Source organism: Copadichromis virginalis, linkage group LG7, assembly GCF_057382275.1.
Source record: "Copadichromis virginalis isolate Kocher_CV1m ecotype Utaka linkage group LG7, C_Virginalis_male_GT1.1, whole genome shotgun sequence".
Taxonomy (NCBI): Eukaryota; Metazoa; Chordata; class Actinopteri; order Cichliformes; family Cichlidae; genus Copadichromis; species Copadichromis virginalis.
The window spans coordinates 64321341-64344629 of NC_140624.1; the positions used below are offsets into that span (position 1 = coordinate 64321341).

Here is a 23289-nt window from a genome sequence, read left to right on the forward strand (position 1 = left end):
GGGCAGTTTGCATCTCCTGTAGTTGAAATGCCTGGTTTTGTAAATTTATAAAAATATGTTACTTTCTAGGCCCTAAATCAATCTGTCCAATTGAAAAGATTGTTCCTTCAAGCCAAAATCATTTTAAAGTGTCTGTTTTGTAAAGCATAAAATAATCTGTCTGGTTTGAAGCAACGCAGCAAAGAATTAGTTTTTATTGATTTACTTCTTTGTCTTCAAAAGACAAAGCGGAACGAGATTCATATTTCTGTCTTTGTTACTGATTACCAGGTGGCAATTTCAAAACATCGTGACCTCTCCGCAAATGACAAAAAAACGAAAGCTAATCTTCCTGATGAGCAGTATTAAATTCTTAATTTGCAGGATAAGTATCTAAACGTTGGCTAAAAGTTTCATTTCTGACACACTCAGTGAACTTTGTATTATAATTAAAATTCAGATACTATTGTAATGTAATGCATACATTTTAATAAACATACTCGTAATTGTTTTATGACGGTTTTCTTTATGCGCCTCTCCAAAGCCAGGCTCACTTGAATAGTTCCACACTCTGGCATCCTGTGCTCTCTTTGGAATTAGTTCAAGAGCAATTAGAAACTTATCACAATTGTAGCCCTCAGCACTGCATGAGCATGAACACACGCACACGCATACACACACTAATGTACTGTATCTTTCACTAAACATCTGTTTAATTACCCCTCCTAGCGTTGTCTGTCATTTGCGATATATTGTGCCACTATTATATTTACTAATGAGAACATTCGCACACATGCTTGCACAGCTATACCTCCACACACTCACTGGGCGTCTGAAGCATTGGCTCATTTTGTTGTATTTTGTTTGCAGACTTGTCAGGTGATTCTGAAATATTTGTGTTTGCACATATGTCTCTGCTAATACATGATAATTAAGAAGATTTGTTTTGTCTTTTTAAAAGAAAGTTCAAATTGCTTACTTTATTGTAATCAGAGTAGCTTTAGTGCTTTCACTACCGTTTGGACTTGCAAAGCGAATATGTAATGATGAGCAATTTTCAGTCGCTAATTAGACATTTTAGAGCCTCAATTATCGAGCAATTAGCAGTGCAGCATAGATCAGAGGTCATGACATCAAAACTGGCTGTTTTTCACTGAAACTGCAACAGCTGAATGTTGGATATAATGATGAGATTATTATGCTCTGCCATTACAGTAGTACTTAGGATATGCTTTGAATTATTTACCTTCTGTGATTTCTTTCTCCACCACCATTCCTAGGCGAGCAGCTCCCTCAGCAGAGTTTTCCGTAGACCGGACACGTCACCTGATGTCCTTCCTCACCATGCTCGGGCCCAGCCCAGACTGGAATGTGGGGCTGTCAGGAGAGGACCTCTGTACCAAGGAGTGTGGCTGGGTCCAGAGACTGGAGACAGACCTCATCCCGTGGGATGCAGGCACTGACAGTGGCGTCACATATGAGGTGGTGTATCCTGATTCTACAAGTGTGATCTTTGCTGTTGGTTAGCAAGATGCCTCATTCTCCCATTCATACAAGCACTTTTTCTATGTAAGTGTATCTCACATTTGCAAACATTCAACTTGGGAATAGTATGTTTCCCAGGGATATTTGATCGACCCGCCAACGTTACGATAAGCAAGTGATTTGCTCTACCTCCTGAGCGACATCCACCCCCGATTGAGGTGATTTCATCCCATGAAAATTTTCTGAGTATCTGGATCATTTTCGCTAAAATTGTGAAATAAGGCATTGGCCTTGGTTGAAAACACTCTCGGAGAACCTTTCTATTTATTTCAAACGTTTTTGCCACTAGAAGACACCTGTAAAGTGCGACAGGCAGAAGAGGCGTCGAAGATTTGTCACAGTTTAACAAAACTGCCACAGGAATCATTAAGGAATTATGGGACAATTAGCTTTAAGAAATATGCCTTTTTATGTAGCATCAAATGCTCAACATCAGCTCGTGCAGGAGGGCAAATGTGGCAGATCAATCTTTAACTTTTCTTTAATCAACATGGGGTCCAGCATGTAGGCTCCACTCTTAGCACGCTGCACCTCCAGCAGACAAGCTTGTGGCATACCTCTAGACATACTCCATGATGTTCTGACCAGACCAAATATTTACATATATTTTTAACACCAGATCAGATGGACTACGCAGATATTTCTTCAAGTGAATTCTAAGAGATAAAACTGTTTATTGCCTGTTATTAGAAGGTTTAGTGCTGTGCGGCTGTGCTGGCATTAAACAGAATTTATAGCAAATTGTCTCATCACATCACAGCACTCTCGACTTTCACCTGTCTGTTACTCTGAGAGACTTCTTTAGTTTTCTTCATTTTTGGAATGAAAGGTGCTCATCCATATTAACCCACCGTTTGGAGACTAAAGGGATTTATTTATAGTTTACAAGCTCATGAATAAGCAAGGAGCTTACCCTGCAGAGTGGAGGTGGTAAATACCTTTCAAAAACCTCACTTACATAGAACCAGTCCTCTTTCAACTCACGTCTGTTACTTTGTAAACATGGAAGTGTTTCTTCTTAGTCTTTTATCACATAGTCTCTACCTAAGCGCTCTAACTGACACTGACACTCACATTCATATAATTCAAGGTTTTTGTCTGTATATGCACGTGTATTCGAAGTTATAAAATTAGGGACATTAATAAAAGTGTCGTCAATTTACTCACCATTTTCAAAAGGAAGTATACACAAAGTATACAGTTTCCTCATTAAAAACATGTAACTTTGAGCAGTAGTGAGCTATTTTTGTAACCATGTTCTTTTATTCTGTGTATGAGTCAGCCTTTGTATAAAATGTGGGCTATAACACAAGTAATATATGTAACTATGCATTGCCTAGACCCTGCTGTTTTTTTGGTTTTTTTTGTCCTTAAATGGCACACATTCCAAGCCGATAATGTCTTCTTGGGTAAAAACAATGTATTGTTGTAAAAGTTTTACTACGAGATAATGAATGCATCGTCCTGTACATCAGACATTGAATTCCTGCCACCCACATGCAGACATATGGAGGAACGTAGTCTTCCAGACACTTTCTCATAAACTATACAAAAATGCTTTTGCAGTTTTTGTGTTTGCAGACATTAGTGAAGCTGTTTTTATTGTTTTTTGTTTCTTCCACAAATACAATTTTTTTTTCAACCAAAATGTAAGAAGAAAATGGTTTTCTTTTTACATTTTGGTCTTAGTTAGATAATCCAGTGGACATGTAGGAGAAAGTAAGCAGGGAAATGACGTTAAGCAGATGGAAGAAAGCTATTCAGTTTAGCAAATGCGAGGATAATATGAATTCAACCAGTAACCAAGGCAACAGAGTCTTTTGTACATGGTCATTTAATAAGCCAACATTGCCAAGCTTGAACTTGATACATTACAGTGGGGCAAAAAAGTATTTAGTCAGCCACCGATTGTGCAAGTTCCCCCACCTAAAATGATGACAGAGGTCAGTAATTTGCACCAGAGGTACACTTCAACTGTGAGAGACAGAATGTGAAAAAAAAATCCATGAATCCACATGGTAGGATTTGTAAAGAATTTATTCGTAAATCAGGGTGGAAAATAAGTATTTGGTCAATAACAAAAATACAACTCAATACTTTGTAACATAACCTTTGTTGGCAATAACAGAGGTCACTATTTACTATAGGTCTTTACCAGGTTTGCACACACAGTAGCTGGTATTTTGGCCCATTCCTTCATGCAGATCTTCTCGAGAGCAGTGATGTTTTGGGGCTGTCGCCGAGCAACACGGACTTTCAACTCCCGCCACAGATTTTCTATGGGGTTGAGGTCTGGAGACTGGCTAGGCCACTCCAGGACTTTCAAATGCTTCTTACGGAGCCACTCCTTTGTTGCCCGGGCGGTGTGTTTTGGATCATTGTCATGTTGGAAGACCCAGCCTCGTTTCATCTTCAAAGTTCTCACTGATGGAAGGAGGTTTTGGCTCAAAATCTCACGATACATGGCCCCATTCATTCTGTCCTTAACACGGATCAGTCGTCCTGTCCCCTTGGCAGAAAAACAGCCCCATAGCATGATGTTTCCACCCCCATGCTTCACAGTAGGTATGGTGTTCTTGGGATGCAACTCAGTATTCTTCTTCCTCCAAACACGACGAGTTGAGTTTATACCAAAAAGTTCTACTTTGGTTTCATCTGACCACATGACATTCTCCCAATCCTCTGCTGTATCATCCATGTGCTCTCTGGCAAACTTCAGACGGGCCTGGACATGCACTGGCTTCAGCAGCGGAACACGTCTGGCACTGCGGGATTTGATTCCCTGCCGTTGTAGTGTGTTACTGATGGTGACCTTTGTTACTTTGGTCCCAGCTCTCTGCAGGTCATTCACCAGGTCCCCCCGTGTGGTTCTGGGATCTTTGCTCACCGTTCTCATGATCATTTTGACCCCACGGGATGAGATCTTGCGTGGAGCCCCAGATCGAGGGAGATTATCAGTGGTCTTGTATGTCTTCCATTTTCTGATGATTGCTCCCACAGTTGATTTTTTCACACCAAGCTGCTTGCCTATTGTAGATTCACTCTTCCCAGTCTGGTGCAGGTCTACAATACTTTTCCTGGTGTCCTTCGAAAGCTCTTTGGTCTTGGCCATGGCGGAGTTTGGAGTCTGACTGTTTGAGGCTGTGGACAGGTGTCTTTTATACAGATGATGAGTTCAAACAGGTGCCATTCATACAGGTAACGAGTGGGGGACAGAAAAGCTTCTTACAGAAGACGTTACAGGTCTGTGAGAGCCAGAGATTTTCCTTGTTTGAGGTGACCAAATACTTATTTTCCACCCTAATTTACGAATAAATTCTTTACAAATCCTACCATGTGAATTCATGGATTTTTTTTCACATTCTGTCTCTCACAGTTGAAGTGTACCTCTGGTGCAAATTACTGACCTCTGTCATCATTTTAAGTGGGGGAACTTGCACAATCGGTGGCTGACTAAATACTTTTTTGCCCCACTGTATATTTAAAAGAAAAATCCCCTCTCGCTCCTGCAGGCAGTCTATCCTTTAAGCTCGGGTCCTCTGCCAGAGGCCTGGGAGCTTGAGGGTCCTGCGCAGTGTCTTTGCTGTTCCTACGACTGCGCTCTTCTGGACAGAGATCTCGGATGTTGTTCTTGAGATCTGGTAGAGCCACTTGCCTAGCTTGGGAGTCGCTCACCTAGCGCTCCGATTACCACTGGGACGACTGTTACCTTCACTGAATCGATGTCTCGTTCACTCCTGGCATACAGCTTGATGTCATCCATGTAGAGGAGGTGGCCTACGATTGCATCATTCCACAGTCAGTATCCGTAGCCAGTCTTGTTAATGATCTCATACGGGTTCAGGCCTATGCAGAACAGCAGTGGGGGCTGAGTATCTCCTTGGTAGATCCCGGACTTAATGCTGACTTGTGCTACGGGCTTGAAGTTGGCCTCTAATGTTGTACGCCACATCCCCATTGAGTTCCTGATGAAGGCTCTTAGGGTCCTGTTGATCTTGTACAGTTCTAGGCATTCCAGGATCCAGCTGTGGGGCATTGAGTCATAGGCCTTCTTGTAATCAATCCAGGCAGTGCACAGGTTGGTCAGTCAGTGTTTTGCTCCTCTGGTATTCTTGCCAATTCCTTTCTGTGCCCTGCTCATGTATTGTAGCCATGTGCCTGATCATTGTCCCGATTTGTGATTGAGGTGTGAGACAAACAACCAATGATTTTATTAAACACACGTGTGGGAAGAAATACACCATCACAATCCTCAGCATAAATCCCCACTAGAAAGCATACTTAAAATGTTTCATATGTCAGGGTGTCACACCCCCTCTTGCGTTAAGCAGATACATAACATGCATAAGTTACAGTAACCACAATTCTTTTGTTGACAACCTTTAGCCACTATGATGCCTGACAGGAGCTGCCATGTGGTACTGAGGTAGGTTTTTGGCTGAACCATGTCAGGGCCTGGTGCTGTCCAACTCTTCCTGCCTTTCTTGGATGTCTGCCACTGTGATGGTTACTGGACTCTGTTCAGGGAGGTTGCTGCTGTAGCATTTGTGTTGTACCTCATCAATCTCCAGCTGTGAGAGCAGTTCCTTCTTCCTAATGTTGGAACACTGAGCTACTAGTTGTTTTGCCGTCAATCTGGATCCTGGGTGTCTAAGATTCCATAGGTCACTCATGCTATTCATGTAACCCGTTCCTCTCGGATTACTTGTGTAGTAAAATTCCAACAGCACCCTATTTTCATCTCTTACCCACCTATGCCATCTTGTTCCAGAAGCGCACTTCTCATCAGGGTGTCCTGATTCCTCAACACCTGACGCGGACCTTGTTAATCTGGGCGACATCCAAGCCAATATGGACCTGTACTGGATATAATATATGTATAACTATATCAAAGTGGAGATTTTTTTTATGGCTCTAATTCCTATAACCTTTGAATTAAAAGTAAAGCTTAAATCATTTCCTGTTAATTTTAACATCTTCTGTGGTGGCAATAAACAACTCTAACATGTAGATGTGCACCTGCAAAGCTCTGCATAGCTCCAACACAGCGCCAAAGCGTCACCATGCTAGAGTTATGAAGAGAATCATTAACACTATTGCAGTGGAGATGTGAGTGTAACTTTGTACCTCCTCTAATGGCTTATTTACTGGTGCTGAATATATTAAAATACATCAAAACAGGACGGTGTTAACTTGAGAGAACACAGAGAATAATTCATTATTGTTACATGTTTTTATCTCCTCACTGAACATGGCAACACATGCTATGACACACACATACCTGGAAACAAAGTATCTCCTATTAAGGGTCTGTTTGAATGGATATAAATGATGCATGGTGAGATCAAACAGAAATGAAGCTGTAGACCAGGTGGTTTATGGGAAAATCTGCGACTCGATAAGATCTTTCACGCCTTTTTTACTTCCCCACCTCTCCATTTTGGAACAGAATGGAAAATCAAAATCAAAAAGCTATTGTGTTGCTATTCATTTTTTAAATTATTCTACTATGAATAAGCCACTTCTGTATTGTTTGTTTCACTCAAGAAGAATTATGTTGTTCCCGTTTTAAACGCCTGTTTCACAGACATGCATTCACAATAGGCCGCTATTGGATTAGTATTCTTGTCCCACAAGTAATTGCCATGCCCTAAATATTTGCTGTTTAACTTTAATTACTCTAACCATTCCTCAGTGGAGGACTGGGACTCTCTTCTTTCTGGCATTTTGGATGCACAATATAGGAGAGCAGATGTTTTCCTCTAGGACACCATCTCTTCTTAGACCAAGTGCTGTGCTCAATCCTAATATGGGAGAGTGTGAATAGCTCTCTTTCAGTTCACGACCCGTTCTTTAGCCATTGCATATTATTTGGACACGTCCGCTTTCCCCTGATTGTTAAAGAGCCGTCAGAGCTGATTCACCTTTAGATTCACGTTGAAACTCTGTGACATCTACCTAGGGAGATAAAAGTGAAAAGTAAGAGCCCTTTGATTGGGATTTCAGTATAGCAGGTCTGCCTTTAGTTGGGCGATAGCATCTGTCTAGTTTTGCTATGGTGGAATATTTTTGCCCAGAGAGATTACTAAAAGCATAAAAGAGGGATGCAGCAATCTATATAATGTTTAAACCAATAAAACATCTAAAACATAATAGAAATTAATATCATTAGGTTTGTCAGCGTGTACATGTATTTTATCACTTATAATATAAATGCTTTATTATTTTTTATAGTTCATGTTAAACACCTTATAAGCTCATCGACACCCTTTCTTCTGCCTCTTTTAGTCACCAAACAAGCCCACCGTTCCTCAGGAGAAGATCCGACCTCTGACCAGTTTGGACCACCTCCAGAGCCCGTTCTATGACCCAGAGGGCGGAGCAATCACCCCTGTGGCCAGGGTAGTGGTGGAACGCATTGCTAGAAAGGTAAAAATTTCATCTGTGTGAATGTGTTTAGGGCTTCAAATAAACACAACTATACATTGCAGCTTTTTACTGTGGTGAGACCTTAAAGGGACCGATTCTTACACTGTTGTTTAATATAAAAATTTGGCAGAAACAGATGCCTGTTAGGTGAGGGCTGTGTGCGGACAGGGATAGGACCCAAGGTGCAGACTCCCGAGACAGATGTGAACTCAAAACCGCTTTAATGTTAAACTCAAATATAACATAACTGGAAACAATCAAAATAAACTAACACCGGAGGACTGACAGAACACACAGCTTGGTAAACGGTAGATCGCGACACTGACATAGAGAAACACAGGGCTTAAGTACACAGAGGGAGCAATCAGGGAATGGGTAACAGGAGGGAAACACAGCTGGGGCAAATCAGAACTGACGAGACAAAAGGAAGCGTAAACTGAACACACTGAGATAAGACAGAGACCTTCAAAGTAAAACAGGAAACACATAACACAGACTCACATGCAGGCACTACAGAGGGAACAGAGACGTGGGACCAGGACAGACACAAACACTGACTGAACACGGGGATATAGGAACTAAGGATACACAGAGACGCGAACTAGACAAGGGGATACAGGTGATAGGGGAGACAGAGCAACTAAAGAAGACAGAGACATAAACCATAAGACAGAACTTAAAGAAACCAAAGACTAAAAAGTATAAATAATATAATAAACTCAAATACCCTGGGTCAACGACCCAGGCATCCTAACAATGCCAATAGCGATTTTGACTTTGGCTCTTATCTATTTTACATGTACTATTTTATGTGTACTATTTTACGTGTACTATTTTACATGTACTATTTTGTGTACTATTTTACGTGTACTATTTTACGTGTACTATTTTATGTGTACTTTCACGCCTAACTTATTTCATGTTGAAATAAGGGAAATTTGAATCCCAACCACAAATAAAGGCACACAGTTTAATTCATAGGAAATTATGTGAAATTCTACTGTGGTTGATGCCTTTGCTGTAGATCAGGGGTGTCAAACTCAAATACACAGTGGGCCAAAATTCAAAACTGGAACAAAGTCGCGGGCTAACATTAATATTTATTGAAAAAAAAAAATCTCCCTCCAGATATAAGAATGAATCTTTTCTTATGGACTCAAATAAGTTTTGCTGGAAAACTGAATATGGAACAAACAAAGCTTAATACTAAACAATATAAATATTAGCTGTATAATACCAGTAGGCCAGCTCTAATAGTAATTTGGTGTGGCTTCGCGGGCCAAATGTAATTAGGCTGCGGGCCAAATTTGGCCCGCGGGCCAGAGTTTGACACCTGCTGTAGATGGTTAAACTTTAAAGTTAACATAAAAAAAGTTTTGAATCTGACTAATAAAAATGCCAGTCACACACACACACAGCCATCAGTGAGCTTTTTATGTTAATTGTGGGATTTGTTAGAATCTGAGTTTGTGTTGTAATAATGGTTAGCAAAGCCAGTGAAGGTCAGCAGATGACAAACCTGCTTGCAAATTAGCTCACCAGCACAGGTACTAGTCTTGCCTCATGTGACCCATGCAGTTTTTCCACTGCTTTTTGAAGTATCATAAAGCATCTTTACATTCCCATGCAAAGATACTTCACTGCAGTGAAGATACTGAAGTATCTATGCATGACAATTAAAATTATCCCTAATTACAGGGACCTTTGCTGGACCTTGTTTTAGCTCCTTTTCCCTCCCTTTAGGCCAACCTTTTTCCTGATTGGCTGGCCCTCATAAACAAAAGATTTCAGGAGTAGGTGGGCGGCTGTAAGTGTGAGATCTCACTGAGATCATAGAGAGCCAACTGTAGAAAAACTTTTTGAAATGAAGTACTTTGAAGTAATTTATTATTTAAAATTCATATAGTACGTACATACACAGCAGAAAAAAGGGTAAATGAATAAGCGGTCTGCCTTAAATTAGTGTTATTCATCCTATGTTAAACTACTATTTTTAACTTCAGAAATAAAGTCTCAAAGTCACGCTTTGTCAACATGCTTTTGATAGTGTTTAAGTGTGTGGTCACATCTTTCCTCGTGTGCACAGGGGGAGCAGTGTAATGTGGTCCCCGACACCATAGATGACATAGTAGCAGATATCGGACAAGAGGAGAAGGAGACAGGTAAACACACACTCACATACATTCTTTCCTAATTAAAGTTGTTCAGGGAAAGACCCCAAACAAGACATAGTAGATTACCTGAGAGCCTCAGTGTTTAACTAATTATTCAAACCCCATGATTATAAGATATTGCATTCCTGTGCTTTGAACTTGCCTCTTTGTTCGCAAAACTTTTAATTTAACTATTAAACCTTGTTCCTGGCAAAATGAGCAGCCACAATAGGGATTCAGTGTCTTCAGATTATCAAGGACGCACGCACAGCTCATTACAGACACAACTGGTATCATCTGAGACTCAGATGGAAGGTCACACAGTCATAACACACATCTGCCAGGGCTTTGTCTCCACCCTGCTGTGTGCAGGTGGGCGCCCCACAGCTCCAGACCCCCACAGTTGCGTCTGGAGCAAGCCCTGCCCTTATCAAACATACCTGATATTCTGTGATGCAGCAGAGATGCTTTCAGTCTGGACACTGATGGCTGAGGCTCTGCACATGAAAGCTGTTTGTGAGAGTTAACTGTTTGGCATAAAGTCATAAGACGTTCATTATGACGGTTATGACAGTAGTTCTATTTTTATTCAACCATTAAACTTTATAGAAAAGACAGTTATGTGAAAAAGTTTTCACAGGACTCTGTTGCGTCTTCTACAAATTGTTAAGAAGGAGAATTAAGATGATAAGTAGAAGCAAGGTGTTGCTATTTAAATCAACCTGATCACGAGGTTTGCCTTCCTCTGTAAAAGCACAGGTTTTTGTTTTAATTCAGACTCTACAGGACTCAGTCTGGATGTTAAATCTTAAAGTTCATGATAGTAGGAAAAAGAAACATCAGCATCTGGACAAACCACAAGCGTTTTGTAACAATGTCCTTTGGACAGATGAGACCAAAGTAGAGATATTTGGCCAGAATGCACAGCACCACGTTTGGAGCAACCCAAACACATCATTTCAGCAGAAATGTTTAGTATCAACTGTCAGCACGGTGGTGGAGGGGTGATGATTTGAGCTTCTTTTGTAACCACACGACCTGGGCAGCTTGCAGTCATTGAACATAAATTCCTCTGGACGCCAAAGTATTCCAGAGTCAAATATGAGGCCATCTGTCCAACAGCTTGTTCCAAACAGGACAATGATCCCAGACACAGCAGCAAATTTACAACACAATAGCTGACAAAGAATTCAATTACCCAATCGAAGTCCAGACCTAAATTGAAGTGCTGTGATGGTACACAGATGCCTGTGGTACCTGTCATGTTTGGGTCAAATCTAATAGATTTACAAATTAAAACACTCATAAATATTGTGTTTTACGTCTGATTGCCTCAAGGCCTTATGACATCCTGCACACTTTGCACTTGAACATTTAAAAAAGTGATGATCACCCCCCTTTTGTTGAATTTTGAGTGTTTTAATCAACCTTGTTGCATCTGTGGTGTTCATAGGAAATGAATGGGAACTGAACGACCAAATGAAAGACCCACTGAACTGAATTTGGTGGTGAAAAATGTTTGTTATGCTAATTTAAGAGCTATTAAAACAAACTGGTCAAATTTGACCGGACCACTAAAGTAAGGGGTGGGGACCACAACTGAGAGGTTGTCCCCAGTCCACCTCTGTCCCAGTCCACATCAAATGACTGACTCAACTTTGTAAAGAAGAGTGGGCCAAAATTTCTCCTCAACGATGTGAGAGACTAATAAAAGTTGTATAAAAAAATGACTTCCACTTTCAAATTTGAGATGCCCGTCAATCAAAATGAGATCTAGATGAATGGCTGCACGGAGGGTGTTTCTTTTTTTCCACCCAGTGTACAGTTATTAAGGAGGAAATTACAGAAAGGAGGCTGTAAATATGTTTTCAGTGCTGTTTTAAATGGCAGTCTGTAAGGACTGACACATGTTTGTAGACACTGAAGCAGTTTTTCAGATCCAGAGGTTACTGCCTGCTGTAACCTGTTTTTTAAATCCTGTTTTTTAATGGTTTAACGGTTTTTAGCCCATATATGGGTTGTCGCATGACATTGTTTATGCTGCACGTAGATGTTTTAGCCTATTTCTACTAGAAGTGGCTTTGAGAAGAGGGAAGGTTTTTGCCCACACAGCAGAATTCTGCCACCTAATGAATGTCTTCCTCAGTCAGTCATGAGCCATTTGCTTCTTTCCCCTCCTCTGTTCCGCTACCTGTCCTCGCTTTCTCCCTTATCTCTGCATGAGATGACACTACAGAGACGAGTATCTATTTGGGCTGATCCCCCAGGTCCACCTGAAGCTTTGACGCTTTCGCTTACACATCAGCTCAACGCTCCTCTTACCTTCCGCTTAGTGTTGGCAGTTCCTTTCTTCCCTCATTCTCCTGTCATTACACTTTATCCCAGAGAATTGGACCCACTCACGTTTGTCTCTGTGGCCTGGCAGTATATTCTCTCTCGCCTCTCGTCTCATTTTCTCTGCCTTTCTGAAGCCCTGAGGGAGCATTATTAATTGAAGCCAGTACCCCTGCTACTTCTTATAGCTCTGCTATCACTGATAATTGGACAGGACATTCACAAATCACACTCCTCTCCAGCTTCTCCCTTCAGCTCCTTTCTCTCCCCCTCAGATGTCACTTTGTGGCCTCTTGTGGTCGACTACCTGTGGTAATCACCTTTGGATGCAGTTTTTATACAATCAATGTCAGTGCAGTCCCTCATCCCTCACCCCTCCCACTGCATGTGACAAATGACTTCAGCAACTTTGCTGGAGTGAAAGGGAAAATTAAGTTTTGCAAAAGAAAATTTATTTGCTGAAAAAAATGAAATTATTCTTCTCCCAGTCATCCCGATCTTTCTCTCGTAGATGACACACCTGAGACGTGCATCTACTCAGGATGGTCTCCCTGGTCAGCTTGTAGCAGCTCTACATGTGAAAAAGGTCGCCGGATGAGACAAAGGATGCTGAAGGCCCAGCTGGATCTCAGCGTGCCGTGTCCCCACACTCAAGATTTCCAGCCCTGCATGGGCCCAGGATGCAGCAGAGAGGGTAAACACACACACACAGACACACACAGGTATTATTTGACAGATAACTCATGCAAATACACTCTGCAGTTTTTAAATGGCAGTTTCATTTATTAAGGGAAGAACATTATTCAAGCCTACCTGGCTCTGTGTGATAAAAGTAATTTGTTAACTCATGAATTAAATGTGACTAACCACTTTTTTTCTTACTTTCACTAGCTGCACCTAAGACTGATTACTGTCACTTGAACCGAATCTAACAAAGTAAAGTAGGTTAAAAAGAATCCCTAAAAGCAACACATAATACCACAATCGAAAGAAACAGCTGAGAATATTTAAGTTTGAGATGTAGTGCTTAAGTTTTCTTGTGGTTTCTCTGAGCACCGCTCCGACCTTGGAGTGAATTTGCAAGGACGTGAATACCTGGGAAGATTGTAGCATTGCGTCAACACACCCTTAAATTCTTCACACCAGCAAACTGCAAAAGCTTTAGCTTTTATAGAGATCATCACACTTACTGATGATCAGTTAATCAGGCGCATTTGATTAGCAGCACCTGGCTGCTACTTAATACTACTTTATGGTAGTTTCATTCTATGGCCCAGAATAGATTACATAAAAGTTTTAAATTGATTTGCATGTCATTAAGTGAAATAAGATCCCCAAGCAAAGCATAACTAGTAAATAGGGATGGGTATCGTTTAGGTTTTATCTGATACCAGTACCAAACCGGTACTTTTGAAACAGTGCCGGTGGTTAAATGGTGCTCGAACCGGTGCTTAAAGAATGGAGAACACAAACTTTGTTCTAAAACGTCTTATGTTTAGCTGTTTTTTTGTAAAAAGATAACAATGTTAGCCTTTTCTGCAGCTAGAGGGCACATATTGTATCACTCTTGGCTGGAAGCAGTGCTTAAACAATGGAAAAAACACAAACTTTGTCCAAAAACCTCTCATGTTTAGCTGTTTTCCACTTTTTCTTTGGTCATTTTAGCCTTTTTGGCCAGGGTGAAGGGAGTATCTGCCATCAAACAAGAAGACAGCCGCATGTAACTTCGATGGTGTTTGCTAGTTCACCTTACATACCGTTAGCTTGATAGCATAATTGCCCAAGTCATTTTTTTGTGTTTTCGGAAAACAAGAAAAAACAAATTTTCTAAATATCACATGCATATTTTTAATTGATATTTTCACAGAACATTTAAGTATATGTGAGGAAAAGTATGGAAAAAGAACAAAACCCAACATCATTTCTTTTGTCTAATAAAAGTGACTTAGGCAGATTATGCCTATGACTTAGGCAGTTTTTCTTCAAACTATAAAATGAACATGACATACTATAATGTAACCATAACACACTGTAACTTTTCAATTTTAATCACAAAATGGCAGCTAGAGTAAGGAGACTTACTCACTTCACCTCACCCACCCATTAATTTGCAGAGGAGGCCTGTAGGCTCATAAAAGAGGTGTGCGTGTGTCTATGTGTGTTTGTATCTGTCTGTGTGTGTTTGTCTCTCTCTTCTCTCTCTTTCTCTTCGTGTGCGGGTGTGTGTGTGTGCGCGTGTGTGTGTGTGTGTGTGTGTGTGCGTGCGTGTGTGTGTGTGTACTATTTGGTAGGCTATGTATACTACTGATGAGGAAGATCATCATAGTACTTGTGGGCCACTCTTGGTAGTACATTTTTCATTGACTGTAAGTCACTGTATTTCCTCAGGGTGATGGGCAACTGAGCAGGAAAGAGTGGGATCCACTTGAATGGCTTGTTGTCGGGTATGCTGATGCGCCGAGGCAGGTCTTCCCAGTCAGATTCAAAATCCAGCTTGTACCTGATCCGTCCATCAGTCAAGTACTGCAAAGCCCGGAGGTCATGGACTGTGGGGTCCCCAACTTTTTTGCCGGGTCGAATATTGGTGACATAGGTGCCAGATAACTTCATGAAGTCATTGTGGTATAGTTGAGTCACCCTGTATGGCGATGGATTAATGCGTGCAGCCTCAAAGATGACAACGTAATCTCGTGGAGTGTAAATGTCTTGCACAATGCGCCGTTCAATTAGACTGTGCATGGAGTCACACTCCATCTGTGTGTGGCCTGCAACTAGAAATTTCTGCTCAATGCTGACACCATGCTTCATGGCCAGGTAAAGGTAGGCGTTGCTGATGGTAGCACACCGGTTCTGATACCCGCAGCCATCACTCCAGACAATGACTTTCTCAATGTTTCTGTTGGCCTGTAGGACAGACTCAAAGTGGTTGGACTGCAGATGTGCAAAAACCTCACTGCTGAGGGAGCCTTCATGTTCTTCCCAAGCATAACAGTACCCATCTCTGTTGTTCATGTTGAAGCAGGTAAAGTTGTGCATCTGTAATTTAGTTTTGTAGTACATTGTACTTGCTTTTGTCTGGGGGCAAAGAAGAACGCGTTGAAGGTCCATTGTCCACACTGAAAGTGTGTCACTGGATTCATTTTTGTCTGCAGCCTTTTCAGCTTGAGCCTGACTCTTCAATCTCAAGTGTGTAGCAAGAGCATCCTCATCTGTATTTCCTACCTTGGCGCTTACACAGATGTCACATTGGTCTTTTTTTGGAATGAACACAGAGTAATCCTGCTCTCCAAAAACCTTCCGAAAGTATGTCTCACTCACAGCACGCTTTCCATTCTCATTGGCAGCATTCTGGTATTCCTTGTGAAGCTCTCTCAAAACTGTTCCTGGCTCCAGGAACTTCTTGTTCTGATAAGAGGGAACCTGGCGGCAGTAATGGGATGGGACTGTAGGTATTCCAGAGAGCCACTCTTTCAGGAAGGCCTGGTCTCCATCTGATATTGGCATATGAGGACCAGTCTTGTTGATCTTGGGGTTGGGCTGGGTATGAGTGTTGGGTTTCATGCCTGCAGTTAACCATGATCCAATGGTTCTCAGGGCAATACCAAGTGTGGAACAGAAAAGATTTTTGCACACAGGTATTTTGCATCTATCTGAGAGTTGCAGGTGGTATAGCAGAGATGTTGTTCTCCTTGAATCAACACCACCTTTCTTCTGTTTTATGGGCACATTTTCAACAACAGTCTGGATATACACCTTGCGTGTCTCCCAGGAAGGCATGGACCAGAAATTGTTGAAGATTCCTCTTCTCTCAACTTCAGTCAGTAGCTCACAACTTCTTTTCGTTGACTTGAAGCAGTGCTGTGATGTGCATGGTGGGCCCATGGCCTTTGGTGGTCTCTCCTGTCCCATTGTATTCTTGTAATTCTCTCCCTTCAGACGCTTTTCTTTGATGACATTTTTCTTCCACGTATGGGGCAGTGGACGCTTGTGACGAACAGCAGAAGTGCTGGGGGTTGGACTGGCTTCCTCTTCCTCTGCTTCCACCTCCCCTCCTTCCTCTTCCTCCCCTTCATCTTCGTCTCCTTCCCCTTTCTTTTCCTCTCCTTCATCTTCCTCTCCTTCTCCTTCCTTTTCCTCTCCTTCCCCTTCCTTTTCTTCTCCTTCATCTTCGTCTCCTTCCCCTTTCTTTTCCTCTCCTTCATCTTCCTCTCCTTCTCCTTCCTTTTCCTCTCCTTCCCCTTCCTTTTCTTCTCCTTCATCTTTCTCTCCTTCCCCTTTCTTTTCCTCTCCTTCATCTTCCTCTCCTTCCTCTGGCTGCTTATCAGTCTGTTGCCCCATATCAACATAATTTCCTCCTTCTCCCTCATCTATATCCACCAACTCCTCTAAGTTCACATCAACTTCCTTTCCTGATGATACAACAGAAAATAAAATGCTGTTGGAGTATCTTAAAATGGTAAATCAAGATGACATCTAAATCTACTTGTGTAGTCAAAATGTCTGCTATGTAAAAAAAAAAAAAAAAATCAATTTGTACTATTAATATCAAATCAAATCAATTTATTTTTGTATAGCCCAAAATCACAACAACAGTCGCCTCAAAGGGCTACATGAATATTACTGGCAATAGAGTTCAACCAGTATCAGTCATTTGAACACAGTCAATATAAAGTCCAATTTAACAATTAACAATGAACCCAGGGCGTCCCCCGTCCTTAGACTCTCCTCCTAATAAAAAGCAAATGTTTGAAACATAATATAATTTGCAAACTTGCTGAAAATGCTCAAATTGCCTTTGAAATTGCCAAAGATTTACTCTGGTAGCATGCTGCTGTTAGCTAGCTGCTAGCTTGTACTACATTACTATGCTAATGCTACACTACTAACGCTAATGTTAGCTAGCCATCATACTTTGTTTGCAACAAAAAAGTAATCTTTTAACATGGTCATAACCTCTTTGATTGAATGAAAATACATTTAGTGACCAAAAAACTAAAAAAATATGAACTTTTACCAGATGTAAATGAATCAAAAAGAAGAGCAAGGGCTTCACTTGCGGTCAACCTCTTCTTCTTATCAGCCATTTTGCATACATCAAAACTGCCTAAGTCAAATTGATTGTAGCAAAACTGCCTAAGTCCAATGGTAAAACTGCCTAAGTCAAATGAATGACTTAGGCAAGTATGTTTTTTGACTCTTATGAGTGTTGTGATTGGCCAATGACATAGGCAGACGGACAGGATGATGCAGCAGTGGTAGGGGAGTAAAGTTAGGCAAAAATCTCAATTTGACCAAAAAATGACTTAGGCACTTATGCTATGAAGCTAACGATACATTAATGTAATAACGTGGTTAGCCTACTCAACGTAAATTACACAAAACAACATTAAGCTACTCACGCAGAGAAGAACGGCTGCTGCCATCATCATCATTTCTGCTACACTGGCAGGGCTAGGGGCCAGGACTCTACTCTTCGGGTTCTTGGGGGATGTTGCTAACTCCGGGTCCGATAACAGGCACCACACCAGCAGTAGGTACGGCGCATTTCTCGGCTTTAAAAAAAAAAAACGCTATGCGTTGCCAGGTGTTTCATCAGTTACCTCCTTTGCACAGTATCACAGTATCAGCTTAAAGCACTTGTTGCAGGCTGCAGAGTTTGCATCTTTTGCTGTGAAGTACAGCCAGACTTTTGACCACTTCGCCTTGGGCATTTTTAATCTGTAGCTCTGCTCTAAAAGAACCTACGCACCGGGGCCCGCCTACTATACTTGGAAACGTAAAATGATTGGCTAGAATCTGAAGTGTATCACAGCTCAGGAAAAAAAAGCACCGAAATAAAGCACTGAAATGTGCGCTGCTTTTCGGTCTGGTTACTACCGTTTATGTCAGAACCGGTGCCATAATGGCACCGGATACCGGTACCCATCCCTACTAGCAAATGGTGGCAGGAAACCAGGAGGGGTTCTGGCACACTCCTCTTTATAGAAGGTCTCTAAATCTTTTATGTTGCTTCAGCTCTCTCTACAGATTGTCCATAGGATTGAGGGCTGTTGAAGTTTTGTCTGCATTAATAATGGAGGCTTTAGAAGAGATTAAGATTTCTCAGCCAGATTTATTTCAGTAAATATCGGGTGACTGTAGCTCAGGAGCAGGTCAAATACTGATTGGAAGCTTGGTGGTTCGATCCCTGGCTCCTCCAGTCTGCATGTCAAGTGTCCTTGGGCAAGATACTAACCCCAAGTTGCTCTCCGATGCATCCATCGGACTGTGAATGTGTGCGAATGTTGTTAGAAAAGCACTCAGTTTAGAGACAGTACTTGTGTGATTGGGTGAATGTGGCATGTTGTATACAGCACTTTGTGCACTCCGGGAGAGTAAAAAAGCGCTATATAAGAATCAGTCCATTTAAATAATATTTATACAGTTGTGTAGAAGGACCTCTAATAACCCTGACAAAATGCAAATGCACATCATTTTTCATCTTCCTTATTAAATTTAAAGTAACTGCTTTTGAATTCCTTCTTAGGACGGCCAAAAGAGAAGATTTTTACCTACTAAAGAGCCCTGATTCTACAATTCTACAAATAACATTATAAAAATGATCTAAAATACAAATTCAGAAGTAAAAAAAAGATGTCCTTCACAGTGTGGAAAATAGACATTTATTTCATTTATTTGTTTTCTCCTACTGTAAAAGTTAAGAGCAACTCTTGAGTGGCACTAATTTAGATTTCTTTAATGTCTTTAAATTGTGACACCATTACTTTTAATTAAATACCTTCTTATACAGTAAATTAGGCATTTTAATTAAACATCGTCCATCTGTTTTTGACACGTCTGCCCACATGCTGTGACAGCAGAATAATTAAATGTCTATATTCTTTCCAAACACATGCAGCACACGTCAAAACAAGCTTAAATTGTTCTGTTAAAGCTAATAAGAACAACTGGAGGACTGTTTAAGTATCTGTGCAACACAACTAAATGAACTCCCTCTTAAAAATGTGCTTTTAGAGTTTTGGACTTCTGGCTTCCAGTATGATCTTGTTATTGGTCCTTTAAGCCAGTACAACAGAAACAAAAGATTTAAAAAATTAAAAAACATTTCTGTTATATAATGTCTGTTTATTTTTGTGTTTATTGTTATATTCTCGACCCTTGTTTCATTTCAAAAAGGTACGTTATTATGACTAGTAAGTTTGCCACAAGCCAAATCAGCATTGTTTGTGTCTTCCTGCTGCCCCCTAGTGTAAAATAAATTAAAAGTTGCTGTTAATTCCTTGAGTGACATAAATCGGCTCAAATCTCAGTTTCAATCTGATCTTCAACTAAATGTACTACTGCAGTGAACACATTCACAAATCCTTTAAGCATCTTTTAACCAAGTTATCAACATAAATTACGATCTGTAATAATAAATAAATATAAATTTGTCAGGTGTTAAGATCCCCAGTATGTAAAATGGCACTAATAATGCTGATAGTGTATTTATAAGGCCAAATGGTATTTAGTTTGCGACTTTCTTGGGTCCAAAAGTTTGAATAGAGATTTCAGGTTAACCACAATTTTGAAATTTCATTCAGTTGTTAAAATTATTAAAATTTATTAAAGATGCTAAAGTGTAATTTTTGAACTCTGATTAATCACTAAATCACTAAAATTCCAAAAATGTTAGGACACTGTGTAAAAAGTAACTATAAAGAATTCAACGATTAAAGTCCAAACTGTACTCACAAAAGAACAAATATTTAAACTGAGACATTTACTTATGTCATAAAATATATTGGTTTATTTTGAATTTTATGACCGCAACATGTCTCCAAAGTTGGGATACGGAAACAGTGTAAATGAAAATGTAAGTGGTACTGAAAACCAACTCATTAGCTTAACTGGCAACAGGTCAGTAACATGACTGGGTGTAAAAAGAGCATCTCAGAGAGGCAGTTTCTTCTTTGCTTTATGCACATCCACATTGTGCCTTTGCAGATGGTCAAGCTGCCAATCAGTGCTGAAAGGTATATACAGGTTTTAGAGGATATGCTCCCATCCAGACATCATTTACATGGATGTCTGTGTGTATTTCAGCCAGAATGAAAACTACGACAAAGAAGACTCAGTGCTGTTGAAAAGCTAGAATCCTGTATCAGAAAAGAATGAACTGTTGCTAACTGTGGTTAAACAATTTCTAACTGTGGTTAAACAGTTAGCAGGTGTTTTCTTGACATTTTACACAGGTTGTATAACCAGAGTTATATTCATTGATGTTAAATTGTTAAGCATTTTCAACCTGTGCTCTACGACAGCAATAATCAAAGCAGCCAACACTCACTTGTCTTCTGCACCCAGAGGAAAGCTGGGGAGTGCTGAACTGTTTTTTACCTCACTCTGCTCCACATCATCAAACCTTAGCAAAACCAGTATGTTGGCATGGTTACACATCAGTGCCCCCTTAAAATGGTAATGCCAGATAGATAAGTTGGTTTCTCGTGGCTGGTTTGGAAAAATAAATCTCATGTCCGATGGAATAGAAATTGTAATGTAAGTGACTGAATGTATAACTAACATGACAACAACCATTTTTAAAAATGCTTCAACAAACTAATGAGTCTCTTCTCTTCACAATTTCAAATTCAGTCTGTTAAAAAAGCTCATCACACTATTCAAAGATTAGCTTTAGCAGGAAGTTTTTGTATTCTGTAAAGGTGTCCTGACCTAAAAAACACAAGTGAAATGCATTTGTGTTCCCCTGAAGAGAGGGCAGAGACCTCACTACAGGAAACCTGGACACTACACCACCTGGGCTCATTGCTTTTTCTCTTTGCCATTAAGCCGAGTCATCATTTCACAGCTACGACATTGACTACTCTGGCTCTCAGTCTCATTACTGAAATGTTCAGCTTGTTTCAAGTGGACCTAAACCTAAACTTAATAGCGACGAAGTTAAAAATATAATAATACACAAACAATAATTACAGAAATTAACAGAGCAACGACACGTGGAATGTCACAGTCACAAATTGTACTAAATGAATCAAAACACAATTTTGTAATATTGCATTAAAAAAAGTTTGCATTTCCTGTGTCCTAATCCTTTTAGAGTTTGAGACATTAAAATCGGATCAACAAGAGGGGCAATCAGTGAACTCTCGAAATAAGCAGATTAAAGCTTCGCTATTTATCTTATTCCAAAAACAAACCGCACTCAGTGACTCTGGGTGGTTCATTGTGGCTTAAACCAATTGAATTTTGTTCCCTTGGTTATATTTCACAGCCCGGTGAAATTATTTTCTACCTAAATTCCATTGTGACAGTTTAGGTTATTGTTATGAGGGATTACTGTGCGCTTATGGAAGGAAACAGGTGGCACCTTTGTCATTAAAAAGTGAATCTCCAGCTAGCTACTATGAAAGCTCCATTTGAGAAAAAGGCCACGCATATCTGAAGATATGTTTATATAGTTTCATCAAGGGAATATGTGACAAAATACAGGAAATCCCTAATCACACAGAGTAAACACTGGTAACTGGATACCCTAATTACTTCACTCAAACATAAAAGATTATGTGGATCAGGTCTTGGTGCCGGATGGCCTGCTGCATCCAGGATACTTAAATCAGGATTTGATTGTGTTTATCTCTAAAAGAAATCAAAGCACCGTGCTTTCAATCTTATGTTAAAGCTAATAAGAGCAAGTGGAGGATTGTGTATGTGCGGGAAGCCAATTATCAGTCTGACACAAAGTGAGGGCCCACACACACAAACATATTTACTAAGCTGGCAGTTCACGCTAATCTAGGTTATCAAATTACTTTCAACTTTTTCCACATTTCTTTCCTCCTACTCTCAGTTTCTCTTTCTTCTTGCCAAATGAGAAACTTTTTCGTCTGATTTCAGTCAGAGTTGATGGACCTTTGCTTAAAAAAAATGACAGCAAGCACACAAACGAGCAGAAAACCTCGGAAGTTTGCTTTTACCCGTTTTTCGGTGAAGTTGTCAGTTTGGAACAAATACTGGGAGGCAGTAAAGTCAGCGCCTGTCTGCTCCCCACCCACCTCCTCGCTCTTCTTCTTTTGCTCCCAGGATGTCTACAAGGCCTCAAACTAGTGAAGCTCCAGCTGTTCAAGGCTCAACAAGCCTCTAACACACACATGCACACACTTCCACCCCTCACTATTCCTCTTATTGATTACCAGCCAGCAACATGGATAGCTTTTTGTTCCTGAGCGCCTCTCCTTTGTTTTCATTTAGCGCTCCGTTAGTGTGCAGTGGGAGATGGATAATTGCAGGGTTCATGCTGGGGCTGGATAGAGGCCGCCTCCAAGGGTGATTAATATTCCTGGGAAATATTTTGGCTCTCTAGAGGCCTCATCCAAGCTTCAAATACCTGTATCTTTTATTAATGATTCACTTCGCTCTGCTTTATTAGGCCACCTCTGATAAGTAACACTATTCTCAGTTTGGTAGGAGGCTTATACATTTCCAAAAAGAAGAAAAAAAGAAAAACCCATGCTAAGTTGCTTGAAGTTCATTCGCTCCTTCTTTTAAAAAAATTCTTACAAAACGATCTCTTTGTATCTGACTCCCTTTTGTCACTTTTGATTCACTGTCTTAGTCGCTATTCTCAGAAGAGGTGTTGGAACAAGATGGCTCATACAGCGTCTCTCTGTAAGTGAAGAACAGGGAGATCGCGAAGCACCATTCTGGCTAATAGTGATAAAATATACCAGAGTGGAACCTTGTTAAGTTCGAGAAGCTGCAGTTCACTTTTCAGCTGATACACAGCGAGGTCATACATATTGACTTCCACTCCCTGAAGGCCCCTGCTGTGAATAAGACTGTCCCTCAGGCA

The 23289-nt window shown here is 40.6% G+C and overlaps 2 protein-coding genes across 2 annotated transcripts in view; one reads left to right on the top strand and one right to left on the bottom strand.

Moving 5' to 3' along the window:
* Positions 1 to 23289, top strand: part of spon1b (spondin 1b) — a 134569-nt gene that overhangs the window by 99881 nt on the left and 11399 nt on the right. Inside the window, exons 8-11 of the mRNA XM_085464736.1 lie at positions 1260 to 1461; positions 7813 to 7953; positions 10040 to 10115; positions 12952 to 13134. Coding sequence (XP_085320862.1) covers positions 1260 to 1461; positions 7813 to 7953; positions 10040 to 10115; positions 12952 to 13134 — 602 coding nt within the window. The remainder of the gene's footprint in view (positions 1 to 1259; positions 1462 to 7812; positions 7954 to 10039; positions 10116 to 12951; positions 13135 to 23289) is intronic.
* LOC146706544 (uncharacterized) lies at positions 14742 to 17745 on the bottom strand. Its single transcript, XM_085465093.1, has 2 exons — positions 17455 to 17745; positions 14742 to 16849 (listed from the first exon to the last, which is right to left on the bottom strand). The coding sequence occupies exons 1-2, from the start codon at positions 17522 to 17524 to the stop codon at positions 14742 to 14744; spliced, it is 2178 nt and encodes a 725-aa protein (XP_085321219.1). The 5' UTR covers positions 17525 to 17745.